The 17,068-nt window shown below is 32.1% G+C and overlaps 3 protein-coding genes across 4 annotated transcripts; all 3 read left to right on the top strand.

The window, feature by feature from the left end:
- Positions 1 to 622: 622 nt before the first annotated feature.
- LOC107057677 (protein trichome birefringence-like 19) lies at positions 623 to 3,992 on the top strand. Its single transcript, XM_015306481.1, has 2 exons — positions 623 to 1,303; positions 2,755 to 3,992. Exons 1-2 carry the CDS (start codon positions 815 to 817, stop codon positions 3,547 to 3,549), a joined length of 1,284 nt encoding a protein of 427 aa, XP_015161967.1. The 5' UTR covers positions 623 to 814; the 3' UTR covers positions 3,550 to 3,992.
- Positions 3,993 to 4,627: 635 nt separating this feature from the next.
- LOC102586744 (protein trichome birefringence-like 19) lies at positions 4,628 to 7,717 on the top strand. Its single transcript, XM_006338229.2, has 2 exons — positions 4,628 to 5,446; positions 6,807 to 7,717. The coding sequence occupies exons 1-2, from the start codon at positions 4,967 to 4,969 to the stop codon at positions 7,593 to 7,595; spliced, it is 1,269 nt and encodes a 422-aa protein (XP_006338291.1). The 5' UTR covers positions 4,628 to 4,966; the 3' UTR covers positions 7,596 to 7,717.
- A 3,036-nt stretch (positions 7,718 to 10,753) lies between these two features.
- Positions 10,754 to 12,787, top strand: LOC102586193 (protein trichome birefringence-like 19). 2 transcript variants are annotated; one of them, XM_006338227.2, is made up of 3 exons: positions 10,754 to 10,860; positions 11,096 to 11,611; positions 11,841 to 12,787. In XM_006338227.2, exons 2-3 carry the CDS (start codon positions 11,096 to 11,098, stop codon positions 12,624 to 12,626), a joined length of 1,302 nt encoding a protein of 433 aa, XP_006338289.1. In that variant the 5' UTR covers positions 10,754 to 10,860; the 3' UTR covers positions 12,627 to 12,787. The 2 variants fall into 2 exon arrangements, with proteins under 2 accessions (XP_006338289.1, XP_006338288.1); XM_006338226.2 differs by having other exon boundaries at positions 10,771 to 10,860; positions 11,081 to 11,611.
- Positions 12,788 to 17,068: the final 4,281 nt, after the last annotated feature.

Raw genomic sequence — 17,068 nt, 5'->3', positions numbered from 1 at the left:
GAGCCACCAGTCCACCACACGTTTTGCCAAATAAATTATTTACAACACTAGGGATTGATACATATGAGGCCACCGACACTAGTACCAACATCATTGCACATTGTACCACCAAAAAATATTTTTTTACTTTCATTCTTCCCTACGTTTCGCATATACGCAAGAAGCTTCGGGACACAGCTAAAACTTAAAAGTCATTTTTAAGAATGTCAAACTAATCAGAAAGTATGTTACCCAAACTTTGCAAACTGCTCAACAAAAGTTTCATAACATGATTTTTGAATTATTATTTTATTTAATGTCTCATATTCGTATTAAAATTTGATTAATTTGTATTTGTGCTTTTAACCAGAAAAAAATTCATATCAAAAGCTCAAATTCAAAACCTCTAATTACATTTTTGGTGTTCCATAACATGATGTCATAATTTACTAATACAAATAATTACATAACGAGGGAATATTTACTCAAATTACTACTTAAAAAAAAGTTACTACCTCCCTAGTAGAAGTAAAGTCTAGTTGTGTCTGTGTGCTATAATTAGATTGTAGTAGGTCTTAAATGATGGATCTGTAGTGATTAATATCCAAATTATATCTGCTAATTGATGAGGAATTAATACTTAGTACAAAGAAGCTTAAAATATGTGATTAGCACGTTCATAGAGTCAACATACATGTGCAAACTGGCCCTCTGTTCATTACATCCACTATGTATTTTTAACAGCCTACTTTATTTTGTTTTTTTCTTCCTTTCTTCTTTCTCCCATCTCTACTTTCCTTTTTCAACTCTTCATTGAAGAAATTCCCACAAAAAAATGGAGCTTCCCTTTGGGAAATACTCCACTTCAACCCAAAGAACCCCAAGAATATTCTTACTTTTAGTTTTAGCAGTTGTCGTTTTGGGTATTATCCCTCTTTATCACCCATTTAATTTGTACCCAGCAGATTTAGCAACCCAACATCCCTCTGAAATTTCACCCAATTACCATGCAGCTGAGGAACAAAAGATAAAGATTAAAGAGCCGGAGACATGCGATATCTTCACCGGCGAATGGGTCTGGAATCCGGATGCTCCATATTACACGAATATGACCTGTTATGCGATCCATGAACACCAAAATTGTATGAAGTATGGAAGACCCGATAGTGATTATTTGAAGTGGAGATGGAAGCCTAATGGGTGTGAACTACCCATTTTCGACCCGTTTCTGTTTTTAGATTTGGTTAGGAACAAATCGTTGGCACTTGTCGGTGATTCAGTTGGAAGAAATCAAATGCAGTCGTTGATATGCCTATTGGCTCGGGTACCCTTTTTCTTCTCTGCAATTAGTGTTAATTTTACTTCAATTTTAACTCTGTACTTGCTGATCTATGGTTAATTACTGTTTCTACCATATTATGCTATAGTTTCGATAAACTCTAGCTTGGATTAGCTGCATAAATTAGGGTTAATTGAAGATTTGGTCTACCTGAGACTAGAAATTTTCATTATTTAGTTCAAATTTCACAAAGATGCCATTGATAGGTCAACGAGTACTGTTTTCCGGCATGAAGCTGTGAAAGGTAGTAAAATGTGGAGGAATAATGGGAAAGGTTTGATCATGAACAGTAAAACGAAGGACTTGAAATGTAAAGTTTTTAGCTCGTCGTTTAATCTCATCTAATTGTTCAAAGTAGATGCCAGTCTAGTCATAAATATTAACTACAAATTATTGAAACTATTAAAGCTTAATATATAATCTTTCCTTCCTTTTATTTGGGGTGAAAATGAAATTTCTAATAATATAGTCATTCTCATTTTGGAAGTGATTTACTCTCTCTAGTCCAAAAAAGTTAATTCTCATTTTGGTACTATGCCCTCTGGTTTAATTTGTTGTAGGGTTTGACATACACGGAGTGTATAAGAAAGTAAAAGACTTTTGAATCTTGTAGTTTTAAAATTAAAGATATTTAAGATTTACTAAAATCTTTTTTTAATCTTGTAATTTTAAACATGATAAGTGGAAAGTTAAAACTAAAGAGTTGTCAAGAGGGGAAAAATAAGAAAGAATGACAATCAAAAATTGAAACTGGGAATATTGATCATCCCTCAAAAGATTAAATAGTACTACAAGAAAAGAAAAGGAGAGACTTACCCTAATAGGGGAACATTGGGGGCCAGTGGGAAATTTGTCATATTGCATTTTAATCCTCAGAAAGTCTCTTTTGTTCCCAATATTATAACAAGACTATTTAGCTAGTTCAACAAGGGTTGTGGTGGAGTGGTAAATATTTTTTAATCCTTTATTAGAGGTCTCGGGTTCAAGGGTTCGAGTCCCTCTTGGTATGGAGTTGCCTTTGTTGGGAAGCATTTTACCCCACTGGGGACTTCCCGGCAAAGAGAGTATTTAGCTAGATCCAAAGAGATTTTTCAATTAAAGTATAGCTTAGAATAATGTAATTGTGCCAAATTGTTAGAGAACCAAGCCTGGTAACTTGGGTTCGTAATTGTAGAAAGTTAATTGTGTCCTCCTGGAGATCTATTTGACTAATAAATCATTAACAAACATGACAATGGTTCTTGTATTAGTCAATTAATACATCATTTTATATTAAGCCCGAGAATCACTTGGGGAAACAGCCTGGATTCTTGCTAAACATTGCACTTGCCACTGCATGTGCCTGAATTAGTGTTAAACTAATCCTAAAACAAATTGAAGTGAGAATGATCAAAGAAGTAATACGAATTTTGATCTTCTTTTCTGTTTTTCTTCAGGTGGAATATCCTGTAGATATATCTGATAATCCAGATGAAGCTTTCAAAAAATACAAATACACAACTTACAACTTTACATTAGCAACATATTGGTCGCCATTTTTGGTGTCAACAAAAGAAGCAGATGCAGATGGTCCAAGCCATACTGGAGTCTACAACCTTCACCTTGACGAAGCAGATGAGAAATGGACCACTGAAATTGAAAGATACGACTACGTCATCTTAAATGCCGGCCACTGGTTTGCCCGGATCAGTGTCTACTTTGAGAACAACCAACGAGTTGGCTGCCGGTACTGTGGAATACCAAATGTTTCTGAACTCCCTATTACCTATGCCTACCAAAAGGCATTCAGAACTGCTCTTAAAGCGATCAACGACTTAGAAAATTTTAAGGGGGTGGCTATTCTTAGAACTTTTGCACCTTCTCATTTTGAAGGTGGGGAATGGAATAAGGGAGGTAGTTGTGCAAGGACAAGGCCATATAGAAGTAATGAGACTGCTTTGGAGGGTCAAAGCTTGGAGCAATACAGGATCCAACTTGAAGAGTTTAAGGCTGCGGAGGAAGAAGGGAAGATGAAGGGGAAGAAATTCAGATTGATGGACACAACACAAGCCATGTTGTTGAGACCAGATGGTCACCCAAGTAAATATGGGCATTGGCCAAATGCCAATGTTGTATTGTATAATGACTGTGTTCATTGGTGCTTGCCTGGTCCTATTGATTCTTGGGCTGATATTTTGTTTCATATGTTCAAGATGGAGAGCACCAAATCCCTAGAGGAAAAGCTTGAATGAGAGCCAAATCATACAATGTACTCTGATTTTTTTAGTTGCTTCATTTATTTTTAGAATGGTTGTGAATTACAGAGGAACTCGATTACATGGATCATTATGGTTGAGTTGCAAATGTAACTATAGTACTGTTAGAAAAGTTGGGGCAAAACAAGCCTTGTTGAATTTTTAGAGAGTTGAGGATTTTCTCCCCATAGACCAAAGGGTACATATGGTTCAAGTTTACCAAAGCCAGGAATGGAATATTTCTGGCAAGACAGGACTCATATCAACGACACTACAAGATATGGTTACGTTACAGACTGAAGATGTTTTTTGTATGGTGGAAGCAGCATGGTACGGTATGGTATTGAAAACTTTGATTTCATATTCATGATTTTCGTTTTTGAGGACATATGTGTATTTATGATGAATGGACAAACCAAACCAGCTTCAATTTTTTTCTATTTTTAATAATGGTGCAAGTACGGGTGGACAACTACGACCTTTCCTCCCCATCTTTAAAAGATCTAGTCTTTCCACCATGTCCTTCTTAATCTGTACCAACGGCTTGTTCTTTTAACGCACGCTTTTTCAATATTTAATTAAATGAAATAACATAATACATACATACATAAACAGCAAGCACTAATCAGTAAGCAGCAGCTGCCGGTAACTAACAGCAACAGAATTGAAAATTTGAGAGACAGCATCATAGCAGTTAAATATTGGACACTAATTCAGGGATTGGGCACTAATTTTTTATTTTGATCTTTTAACAGTTAAACTTCTGTATGTTGGTACTACCGAATCTTAATATTAAGGGAAAATTGTACCAAATACAAACCAAAATATTGAAGAACGAAATATCAAATTAGTTCAATTCGATTCAATTTTTCGATACTAAGTAGGCTACATGGAAGAAAGAATAAGTGAAGGATAAAAAATAAAAAATAAAGGTTGGAATGTGAGGTGAAGATAACTAATCTGCAACTGCACGTTATGCGTAATAAATTTTTCAAATCACTAGCGTTGTATAAATGAGCCACCCAACTCACTGACAAGCCTCATACCTTGTTAATATGTTATAGTACCACCACCTTTTCTCTTTCAACCCATTCGCTGCCTAGGTATCACAAATCCACAGAAACTTCGTGACACAAAGCTCAAACTCATTTATAACAAATGAATAGTTTTAGGCAGTGAGAACATTTTACTATTCAATTTTTTTGGATTAATATGTTCAATTATTTTGTAGAGGGTCCAAATGACAAGAAGAAACTAGGATTATCACAAGTGTCAACATACACGTAGAAAGTGGTACCCCTTAATTTCATGCACTATGCATCTTTAACAACTTACTTTTCTCCGTAATTTCTGCCATCTCTACTACTACTACTTTCTTTTTCAACTTTCCATAGAAGAAAATTAACACTCAGAAATGGAGCTTCCCTTTGGGAAATACTCCACTTCAGCTCAAAGAACCCCAAGTATATTTATACTTTTAGTTTTAGCAGTTGTCGTTCTAGGTCTTATCCCTCTTTATCACCCATTTAATTGGTACTCAGGAGGTTTAATAATGTCTGAAATTTCACCCACATACTTTCCTTTCGAGGAGCAGAAGATAGCGATTAAAGAAGCAGAAAAGTGTGATGTTTTCAGTGGAAAATGGATTTGGAATCCGGATGCTCCATATTATACGAATGTGACCTGTACTGAAATCCATGACCACCAAAACTGTATGAAGCATGAAAGACCCGATAGTGATTATTTGAAGTGGAGGTGGAGACCTAATGGGTGTGAGCTGCCCATTTTCAACCCGTTTCAGTTTCTGAATTTGGTCAGAAACACGTCGGTGGCAATTGTGGGTGATTCAGTTGGAAGAAACCAAATGCAGTCTCTGATATGCCTCTTGTCCCGGGTATCATTCTCTTTCTCTGAATTTTTTGTTGATTTCCATAGGCAATACTGCTGATTTAAGGTGAATTACTGCATTATACCGTAGGGTTCGACATCTACTATATATACATAAAAAATTATTTGTATAAATAATATAATATAATTTATTGTCGAAGGGGGTTCGGATGAACCCAGGTGGCTCCGTCCTACTTGTACATCTTACTAAAAATATTTATTTCAAATTAGTTATTTATTTATAAAATTAGTTTTATTTTTTCTATTATACTTTCTTTTAATAAAAAAAAAGTACAAATATTGTAAATTTCCAAAAGAAAAAAATATCAATTATTAATGTTGGTATTAACGGGATAAGACAGTAGTGTTAAAAAATATTTATGCAGTTATAAATTATAAAACTAAAAATAAAGTTATATTATTTTTAAACGAAAAGTGTTATATTCTTCTTAAGATAATTTTCTTAAAAAATAATTTGATCCATAAAATATTCTACTTTAATAAAGTTAGAAAATAATTGCATCCTAATTAATAAATATGATGTAAATAGTTTATTCAAATACTTACATTAATAATTGTTTTTATGACTCAAACATCTAATCTATATGATTTATAAATTAAGATAAAAAAAATGTAGGATTAATGAGGAATATGGTCATCAACAGTAAAGTGATGGAAGGGAGCATAGGGGGCCTTGGAGGAATCAAAATCTAGTCACCAACCACTATCAAATTACTCCTATATATTGACCATTTAACTACAAATTATTGAAAATAATAATCTTTTGGATTTTTCTTCCCTCCTTATTTCTCGGCGAATTTTTTTAATAAAATAGTCATTTTCATGCTAGAAATGGTTTCCTTCTAGTCCAAAAAAAGTTTTTTTTTTATTTCATTACTCATACCTAAAAAGAAAATTAAAATAAAGAAAAGTACTACTACAAGAAAAGAACAACAGAGACTTACGACAATAGGAGGAACATTGGGGGCCAGTGTCAAATTTGTCATATTGCTTTTTAATTCTCAGAAAATCTCTTCGGGTCCCCAAAATTATAAAGCTTAAAAAGAATCTATCGTGAAAAATATCGATAATTATGCCCGATTTGTTTGACTAATTAAACCATTAATCAACAATCATTGACAGTGGTCCTTATATTAAGCAATTTATTGCTGCCGACGCTTTGGGCTAGCTTGGTACCAATATGGGATAGACAAAGTTAACCGTGTATACATAATTTTCGGATTAACTAATATCTCTAATCAAACATAGGATAAATAATTCTATATTTTATCTCAGGATTATTATTAACGAATCTAATTTCTAAATAAAAATCAAAGAAGTGATGAAAACAATTTTTGTGTTTATAGGTTGAATATCCTGTTGATATTTCTGACAATCCAGATCAATCTTTCAAAAAGTACAAATACACAACTTACAATTTCACTCTAGCAATTTATTGGTCACCATTTTTGGTTTCAACGAAAGAAGTAGATGCAGATGGTCCATGCCATACTGGACTCTACAATCTATATCTAGATGAAGCAGATGAGAAATGGACCACCAAAATTGAGGGATATGACTACATCATCTTAAACGCCGGGCACTGGTTTGCCCGGTGCAGCGTCTACTATGTAAACAATCAACGAGTTGGCTGCAGGTACTGTGGACTGCCAAATGTAACTGAACTTCCATCTACCTATGCCTACCAAAGGGCATTCAAAACTACTCTTAAAGCCATCAACAATTTAGAAAATTTTAAGGGTGTAGCAATTCTTAGGACGTTTGCGCCATCTCATTATGAAGGCGGGAACTGGAATGAGGGAGGTGATTGTGCAAGGACAAGGCCATATGGAAGTAATGAGACCGCGTTGGAGGATCAAAGCATGGAGCAATATAGGATCCAAGTGGAAGAGTTTGAGGTCGCGGAGAAAGAAGGGAAGATGAAGGGGAAGAGATTCAGGTTGATGGATACAACGCGAGCCATGTTGTTGAGACCAGATGGTCACCCAAGTAAATATGGGCATTGGCCAAATGAAAATGTGGCAAATGACTGTGTTCATTGGTGCTTGCCTGGTCCTATTGATTCTTGGTCTGATTTCTTGTTTCATATGTTCAAGATGGAGGCCAACACATCCCTAGAGGAAAATCTTCAATGAGAGAACAAAATTATACAATGTACTCTGATTTCATTTTTGCTTCATTTATATTTATAGGAATCATGTTTTTGTCATCTAAAGAAGAACTCTGTTTCTTGGATATATAGTTATGTTGCAGTGAAGACGCAACCATTGCTCTGTTTAAAAAAAAGTTGGAAAAGATGTCCCTTCTTGATGTTTTACTAAAAGCAATAAGCACATGCATAGCTTACAGGAAAACAATTAATGTAAAGCAACAACATATGACATATCTAGTACTTAGTCTTAGTCTCATTAGTGGGGTCTAGGAAGATTAGAATGTACGTAGACGTTATCCCATCTTCAAAAGCAAATGAATGCAGTTCAGAAGAGAAGACAACAGTATACAATATGAATAAATATACTAATTGATTTAGAGTGGTTTTGGTATGTTTTTTCTTGATGAATCCGAAGTTTTAATATTTGGTTAACCTCAATTTGTGGAATATGTTTGCTCCAAATAAAAGGTTTGATTTTTTTCGCCAAATAAGAAAAATGACTTTCATCAGTTTCAAGTGAAAGTTTCACTACAAATATTTCAATTAATCTATTGCATAATACTTGTTTCAATCAACACAGCCATTATTGCCAACTTTTGATGGTAAAAGATTTCAAGAAAACATACATTATACTCATACACGACATCACTATTTGTTACAAGACAACGACTAATGAAAGCAATAACAACAACAAAAAAAACACAATTTACATAGAAAATCCTCGAGGGAAAGAAAACCCACAATCAATCACCAACTCTTATTATTTCTCAACGAAAGATAATACAGATACACCAATAAAACAATGCTTATACAGGTTATGAAAAGTCCTTATCCTAGAATATTTAGAATATATTTCAAGCTATTTCGGTGAAGACGAATGGGCGATGGACTCACCGGCAGCCTGCGGTCCCTCTTATTTCGTCCATTGCAGGGGCAGCCAGGCCCACAAACATAACATTACTCACTAATCATCACATGTTTTTTATTTCTGGGACCTACTTTAATACTTATACACGATGTTATTAATCATCACATAATTGTTATTCCTTTGGCCTACTTTAATACTCAATCAGACATCAATAATTGTGCACAATATTTTGATACTAAAACAACAATAATAATATGTTTTTCATGAAAAAATGAGTTCCATCGTATAAAAATTCTATACGGCATATCATTAGGTTGTGTATTAAATTTTGATTTGTAAATCTTAATGAAATGAATTTTTTTTATGTGCTTAAACACCTGGTACTAAAAGAAATTTTATAAGAGTTGCAAAACAAATTACAAGGCAAAAGTTTCTACAAGCACTCATTAATTTTTGGGCACTTCTTTGACTAATTTCTATATTTTCCCTTTCTAATGATCGTGTTATTTATTCGTTTGAGACATGTCGTTCAAGATTCACTTAAAATATGATCATTTGAGAAATGAATCTAAAACTTGATAAATTACAAGTTAGATCGTATATGCAACAACCATAAGATGGTAGTACGGTACAGTAATCTCCGGCTATGTGCGTAGTTTAATTTGGAGAAAGGATCGAACCATAAAAATCTATTATACACAATTTTATTTTATATTTTTGCGAGATATTCTTTTTCTAATTCGAATTTGTGACCTGCTGATCACGTGACAACAATTTAATGAAAAGATTCCCTACCTATGCGACCACCACCATGTACTTGCAACCTGTAGCCCACAAAGCAACAATATAGGGCCAAGTTAGTTAATTCAATGTCATATCTTAATATAGAAAGTAGGTCCTTCCAATGGAGGACAAGTCACCAATAGGCCAAATCAATTTGAATCACAGTGTTACAGTAGTTCAAATTTAGAAGTTTCTGATTATATTACCATTTTTTTCGAATCATACGTAAATAACTATAATTAAGTTAAACATAAATAAAAACATCTTTTATCTAATTATTAATGAAGTATACTATACTTTGATGAAAATTTGCAGAAAGAACAAGAGTTTGACAGCTAAAACTGACGATTAGTAACAATAACTCAATAAGATTTGTCCTCTTTTGAATAATATTATATATAAATAAAAGAAAATGCCAGCTGCTAAATCCACTCTTATTGGGTATGTTTGTCCTGCAAGAGAAAAATAAAGGTTGTTCATGAATCACAATCAAAATTTCTTTTCGATTGAAATAAATATTCCAATTTTCAACTCTTATGATACGTACTCTTCTGAATTAATTTCTGAAATTATTAGTGTTCTTCTTGTTTTTTTCTCCTTGTATTATCTTATCACATAAAAGTAGGACATGTTAGAGACTATTACACATTTTTCAATCCAATTTGCTTGATTTTTATTGCTTGTGTTCTTTTCAAGTGGGTGGTCAATGTATGAGGCGGAGGGGGTTTCGTCCGACCCTCTCCATCGAAAAATTATACTAATGTTGAATTATTGTGTAAGTTTATTTCTTTATATTTTGAATTACTTAGTGAAAAATTCGACATTGCCAAAATAACTTTAAGTTTGAAATTTGGAATCCTAAGCCTAAGGGAACTATTTTTTATATCAATGGCGGATCACACGTGAAAACTATGTACTTTATGAAAAGGCAAAAATAGTGCATAGATAAGAAGGAGCTAATTAAAAGCAATGCAAAGTACTCAGGATATATCATCATTCAGCTAATTGCCACCAAGCTACGCCATGTTTAAGTCTCCAACAACCTATTTTTCACCTTTTTCCTCTGCAAGTTATTGAAATTATTGGACAACATAATCATTATTCAATTACTCGCTCCGTCCCAAAATAAGTGTTGTTTTATCTCATTTCATGCTCATTAAGAAAAATAATAAATATACCTATAATTTACTAAGCTACTCCTATTTATTAGATAGAATTTCTTTCCAGAATTGAGCACTATTAAAAAGAAGTGTTTCGTTAATATAATTAGAAACAATTAGTACTATTTTTGTCTTGAATACTTCAAATGACATTTATTTTGAGACAAGAATACAAGTACTAATAAAGTAATGCTTTAAGGTCGGTATGAGTAAGTTGTATTAATGATAGTAAGACATTCCGTGTGAACCTAGGGAAAGATGGTTTAAGAAAAGGAAAGATAATTGAATTTTACTATGTATATCTTCTATTAAACATATAAGTAGGTTATGTTAAAACATTCAGATAAACCTTTATAGCAGAAATATATATTTTACATTAATTTTCTCTCCAACTCTCAAGAATCTAGTGATTTTCACTATCTGTTGAAGTATAACAGGTAATGTTTCACTTTAATGACAAATCATGTACAACTCACCATGTACATATAATATGCTTCTAGTTACAATTATTATATTGTTGAACCAGAATATTAGTGAGTCTTATCAAGATAATAATCATTTAGTCCATAATACCAAACATATAAACAGTAAAAGTAGTTTATTTCTATCATTGATTGTACTACTATATATAACTTGCTCACAAAAATTTGATCTTAGTAACATCACTTGCAGATGAAGGGTGGTGTAGCAGAGTTGTTTGATAGCTTCAGAAAAGTTGTTCTACCAATCGCGACGTTACTGCTTTTACTCAAAATTAGCTACTCTTCATTTGATTCTACCACTGATTCTTTGCTGCAAAATCTTGAATCAAGTCAAAATGGATCACTCCCTCTTGATCAGCCGGAGCAAGTTTCTCCAGGAATTACTGGTACTAGTACTAACTATTCGGCGAAAACAGGGATAAGGCAGCAAACATGTAACATCTTTGTGGGAAAATGGGTACAATATCCAAAGGGACCATACTATACAAATGAAACAAACTGTGTGATCGATGATCGACAGAATTGTATGAAATATGGAAGACCGGATAGTGATTTCATACATTGGAGATGGAAGCCAAATGATTGTGAGCTTCCACTTTTTGATGCTAATCAATTTCTGCAAATTGTTCGTGGAAAGACTTTGGCTTTTGTTGGAGACTCATTAGCAAGAAATCAAATGCAGTCACTTGTGTGCCTTCTAGCCAATGTAAGCATTGAATTTTTGAGCTTCCATTTTTCTCTGTTTTCTGCTATGCCTAAATTTCATCATTCTATGATATATAGTTATTAGTAATTGATAAAAAGGGGAGCTCGATCTGTCCACGATGAATCTCACGTTCATGCTGGATAATTCAGATAACAGAATTGGCAAAATCATAGTTGTAACAGAATTGGAAAAATCATCAGCTAATCAAAATATTATGTTTATATTTCAGGCGTCCATTCCTGTAGACGTATCGGAGACTACGGACACAAGATACAGGCGATGGTTGTATAAAGATTACAACTTCACAATCATGGCCCTCTGGTCTCCACAGTTGATCAAATCTATTGACTCTGATCCTACTGGTGATCCCTATTACAGTCTCATGAATCTGTATCTCGACAAGGCTGATGATGTCTGGGCAAGTCAGGTTGACAAAGCTGATATTGTCATAATCTCTGGAGGCCAATGGTTCTTTAGGCCATTTTTGTACTACAAAAACGATCAGCTCATTGGATGCCACAAATGCAATCAAAAGAATGTGACAAAACATACTCATTACTATGGATACAGAATGGCGTTTCGTACAGCTTTCAAGACTCTTTTAAGCATGAAGAAATTAAAGGGCCGATTGGTAATGCTAAGGCCATTCTCCCCTGCACATTTTGAGAATGGGGATTGGAATAACGGAGGGAATTGCAACAGAACAAGGCCATTCAATAATCAAGAAATGAAGTTGGATGGATACGAATTGAAAATGTATATGACTCAATTGGAGGAATTTAAGGCAGCAGAAAAGGAAGGTAGAAAAAGGGGTAGTGTCAAGTTCAAATTGCTTGATACAACTGAAGCAATGGTAATGAGACCAGATGGACATCCAAATCATTATGGACATTGGCCACATGAAAAGAAATTGCCTGATTGTGTGCATTGGTGTATGCCAGGCCCTGTTGATACTTGGAATGAGCTTTTGTTAGCAACTTTAAAGATGGAAGGAGATGAATTTATTCAGAGATAGAAACAGAATTATACTTAGAATTTGGTAACAACCGTATAATAACTTTTTCAAATGTTTTGTGTAATTTGTTTTAGGAAAAAGGGTATAAGTTATTTGTAAAGAAGTTTTATATCAATATTTATTTAAGTAATCAAAGCTTCACAATTTGAAATTCTGCACTATGTTAGTACTTAAGATATATAATTCAGATATTCTCAGGCCAAATCCCTTGATATTGAATACTCCCTTTATCTCTAATTACTTGTCCATTTTTCCTTTTTTAGTTGTCCCTAATTACTTGTCCATTTTGACAAATCACAATTTTTTTACCTATTATACCCTCAATTAATTACTTTGAAAAAGGTAGAACTTCTTGAAAATATTTAGTTTTTAATTCATCCACTTCATAATTAATATGGGTATAATGGTAAACTCACTATGTCAATCATTGTTTTCTTAACGGAAAAGGGTCAAATATACCCCTGTACTATAGGAAATAGTTTAAATATACCCTTCCTTATACTTTTGGGCCAAATATACCCCTCCCGTTATACTTTGGACCAAATATATCCTTTATCCGTTAAATATGTGGGTCCAAACCTTAGAATAAACGTGAGAAATGTTGGAATTAATTTTAAAAACCCAAATCATTTTTATCCGGTTAACACCCAAAATAACTCACTAAAATACTTTCTTTGCCAAATCCTCTATAAGTCAAACAAAACCAAAACGAAATGTTTGTAAAAAAAAATTGTCAACTGATTAGCTTCAACTGATACATGAAAGCTCATTTTTATAACTATTGTTCCTATTTTTTTTTTCTGAGATACAAAGCATTTAAAAAAAATCTGTGTGTTCTACTGTTCTTGTTGAGTTTATTATCCGAGTTCAATTCTGAAATTTTTGAAAGTTCAATTAAGGTGGTGCTTGAAAACTCCATTGATTTCGATAGATGTGCTAAAATTAGAATGCACATTAGGTGGAGAAGTTGAAAACAAAGTTGTTGGATTTTTGTCTTTTGAATTTGTGGCCGATAAACTTTTAAAGTTTGTGATTGAAAGTTGTTGTAAATCAATCGAGTACTGAAAAATTATTTAGGTTATTGTTACTTTGAGCTGAGATTTTCTAGTCTACTACGATTAAGTTGAATTTAATTTTTGGGTTCTTTGAATTCAAAAATAGAGATTGAAAAATCAAAGTTCTTCAATAATTCTTTGTTGGTGACTCATCGATTAAGTTATTGAGATTTTTGAAGTATTATGTGTGTTTGGATGTTGAGAATCATCAAGTTAAGTGAATACAATTATTATTGAAGTGATACAAACTGATTTGAAGAAAACAACTTTTACATTACTCCATTGTTGAGATTTGAAGCTTTATTGGAGTTGGGCTATGGGTTATTTTTGTTGTTGGCAGGGACATAAATTATTTGGGTCCATCTAATTAATCTCAACCATTTAAGTAATTACGTATTTTGGGTATTAATTGGAAAAAAATTATCTGAGTTTTTAAAATTAATCCCAACATTTCACATGTTTATTCTAAGGTTGGGACCCACATATTTAACGGATAAAGGATATATTTGGCCCAAAGTATAATAGGAGGGGTATATTTGGACCAAAAGTATAACGAAGGGTATATATAAACTATTTTCTATAGGTGTGTCAATTCAAAAGTGGACAAGTAATTAGGGACAGACGGAGAATTAGTTAAATAATTTGAAAAAGTGAATATAAATTAAATCGCACCGACCAAATAGTTGTTCCATAAGGGTTGTCACATAAAATATTTCATAATCTACCATTAATAATCCCTTCATTAAATTATATAATCTACCATGAATACTTTATATATATATATATATATATGGTATATAGGATTTTTACCATAAATCAAGAAATGTTTCTAGGTATAAAAAGCTAAAATTGGAGTTTCCTATATTATTGTTAACAAAATTATTGACTTGTCCAACAATACTTGTATATTAGACTTTGCATATTTCTTAAAAAATTATAAATAGAAGAATAATTTACTATATCACACTTTGAGTATAATAATAAATACAATGTCATGAAAAATGTAATAGAGAAATAACTATAACTGATAATAAGGGTAAATTAGAAATTAAGTGTAAAATTATTCATAATTTCATAAAATGGACAAGTATTATTGGATATCCCAAAATAGTATAGTGGATAACTATTGTTGGATGGAGGGAGTAATTACTTTTCCAAGAGAACTCAGACATATTCATCTATCACTCATATCCATATGGTAGTATATATTATACAATTTCTTTAAAGAAGTTTATATATTATTGTACTTATATATTACGTATATTGCATTATTTTATACCATATTTAATATTATTAGTTTTTATATATATTAACTAGTATATACTAGAGTATATAATATAATTTTGTTTGTATGTTACACAAAAAGTATTCTATATGTTATTTATATTTATTCATATTTGAACATATATTATTGTATTCGTGTATTAGGTATATTGAAGAAGCATAATACGTTGTTCATAAATAATTTATACATCGTATACTATATATCAAATTAAAATTTACATTGAGTTATTTTTTCAATTTCATGGAAAAGTGAGAAAAAATGAAAATAAATATGTGAATGTCAAAAAGGAAGCCAAGTTTTAATGCATTTATATAGAGATATTTTAGGAATATGAAAAGTTGTACACAATGTAAGTTTTAAAACTAGAATAAATAAAAATATTTATACCTTTTTAAAAAGTAGTATTTGTGTAATTTTGCCAGAGATAAACGCAATTTGCTCCCTTTGTTATGGACTAGATTTTTAGCCCAACCAAGTTTGTCTTTAATCAAAGGATGTCCAAGGCGGCCTTTATTTTGAGCGATTTTGGGCAAATTAAAGAAATTACATACTTTTAAGGGAAAATTACAATCTATCCTTTAAAAATTTATAATTACATAAATCCCTCAAACGAATACAATAATATAAGCGCTGATACATTAATTTGATGCGCGAGATACATTAATCGTTAAGTATGATACATTACATTTTATACATGATACACTAATCTGATGTACATTTTATACATGATACACTAATCTGATGCGCGAGATACAATAATATAAGCGCTGATACATTAATCTGATGCGCGAGATACACTAATTTGATGCGCAAAAATGAGGGATTTTGGAGATTTATAAAATTTATAGGGGATAATGGTAATAAGTAAACTAAAATGTGAGATTTTTGTAATTTTTCCTTTAATTTTTAACCTCGAATTTTGTGGTTTTTAATTTGTTTTTCGTAAGCACTTCAAGTGATAATATGTGACAGAAATATCTTTGACATCAAAATAACAAATAATTTTTACTCAACATAAATTTGTATTTTTATATAATAATATAACATAAATTATATTTTTTTTAAATAACAAGTTACATAGCTTAATTCCTATTAAACTTATGCCAACGTTAGCTTACGCCTAGAGGCTAGGGATATCTATTGACTACACTTATCTTTATTTGCAATCAAACTCTCCTTCCTTCTAGCTTCAGCATGTAGCAAAGTTCTCATTTATTATTTTCAAACTACTTCCACCTTTCACATTAACCGTTAAAATTCTCCTTTTTAGAATCAAATGATAAGGACTTTGACTAACATTTTACGATGTATTTTTTCATCACATTGATATGCAAAAATTGTACTTTTCGTATAGTTTTTGAATATCTAAATTTTTGTTTAAAATATCAAATCAGTGTAATCAAATTTAATTTTGAAAATTAGTAAAATTGACTTTCAAAAAGCACAACATGACAACTAATTGGAATATAATGAAATAGAGCCACTTTGAGGTTCCCTTTGAAATGAGGGATGTAAGGGAGGGGCATGGGGACGATGTTCGAAATCCAATCAGAATAATCTACTGCCTTAATGAAATCATCTTCTCCTCCTTTCTTTTGAAGTTCAATGTCGAAAATCCTATTCTCAGCCTAGCTAAAATGAACAGAGAGGGAGTAGTTAATTTGTTCGTGTTTCGTGCGATTATAAAGATATTTAAAATTTATGAAATATATAATTTGGTAAATACAATCGTAACGAAAGACATAAAGCTCTAAACACAAAAATGAAAATAAAATAAAATAAAATATTGAGGATTAAGTTACTATGGTTCTATAGATCAACCAAAGAAGTAGACATGCACTAACACGTTATGTGTAGCCATAAACGAAATCTTAGTACTTCATATATTAACGCATTTGATCAAATGCAAGAGCAATAGAAACAATTTTCAATTCCTCCCTTTCCCCATGAGTTCAATCTTAATCGAAAATAAAAATAACGATAAATGCGCATCTCTTTTGGGATCGGAGTGTGAAGTTAAGAATGATATGCATTCATTGATAAATAATTAAAAAAAGATCAACACTAATTTGCTTGGACTATGTGATGCTTATAACTTAATA

Source organism: Solanum tuberosum, unplaced genomic scaffold (assembly GCF_000226075.1).
Source record: "Solanum tuberosum cultivar DM 1-3 516 R44 unplaced genomic scaffold, SolTub_3.0 scf00004, whole genome shotgun sequence".
Classification (NCBI taxonomy): Eukaryota; Viridiplantae; Streptophyta; class Magnoliopsida; order Solanales; family Solanaceae; genus Solanum; species Solanum tuberosum.
This window is presented reverse-complemented; position numbering and strand designations above follow the sequence as displayed.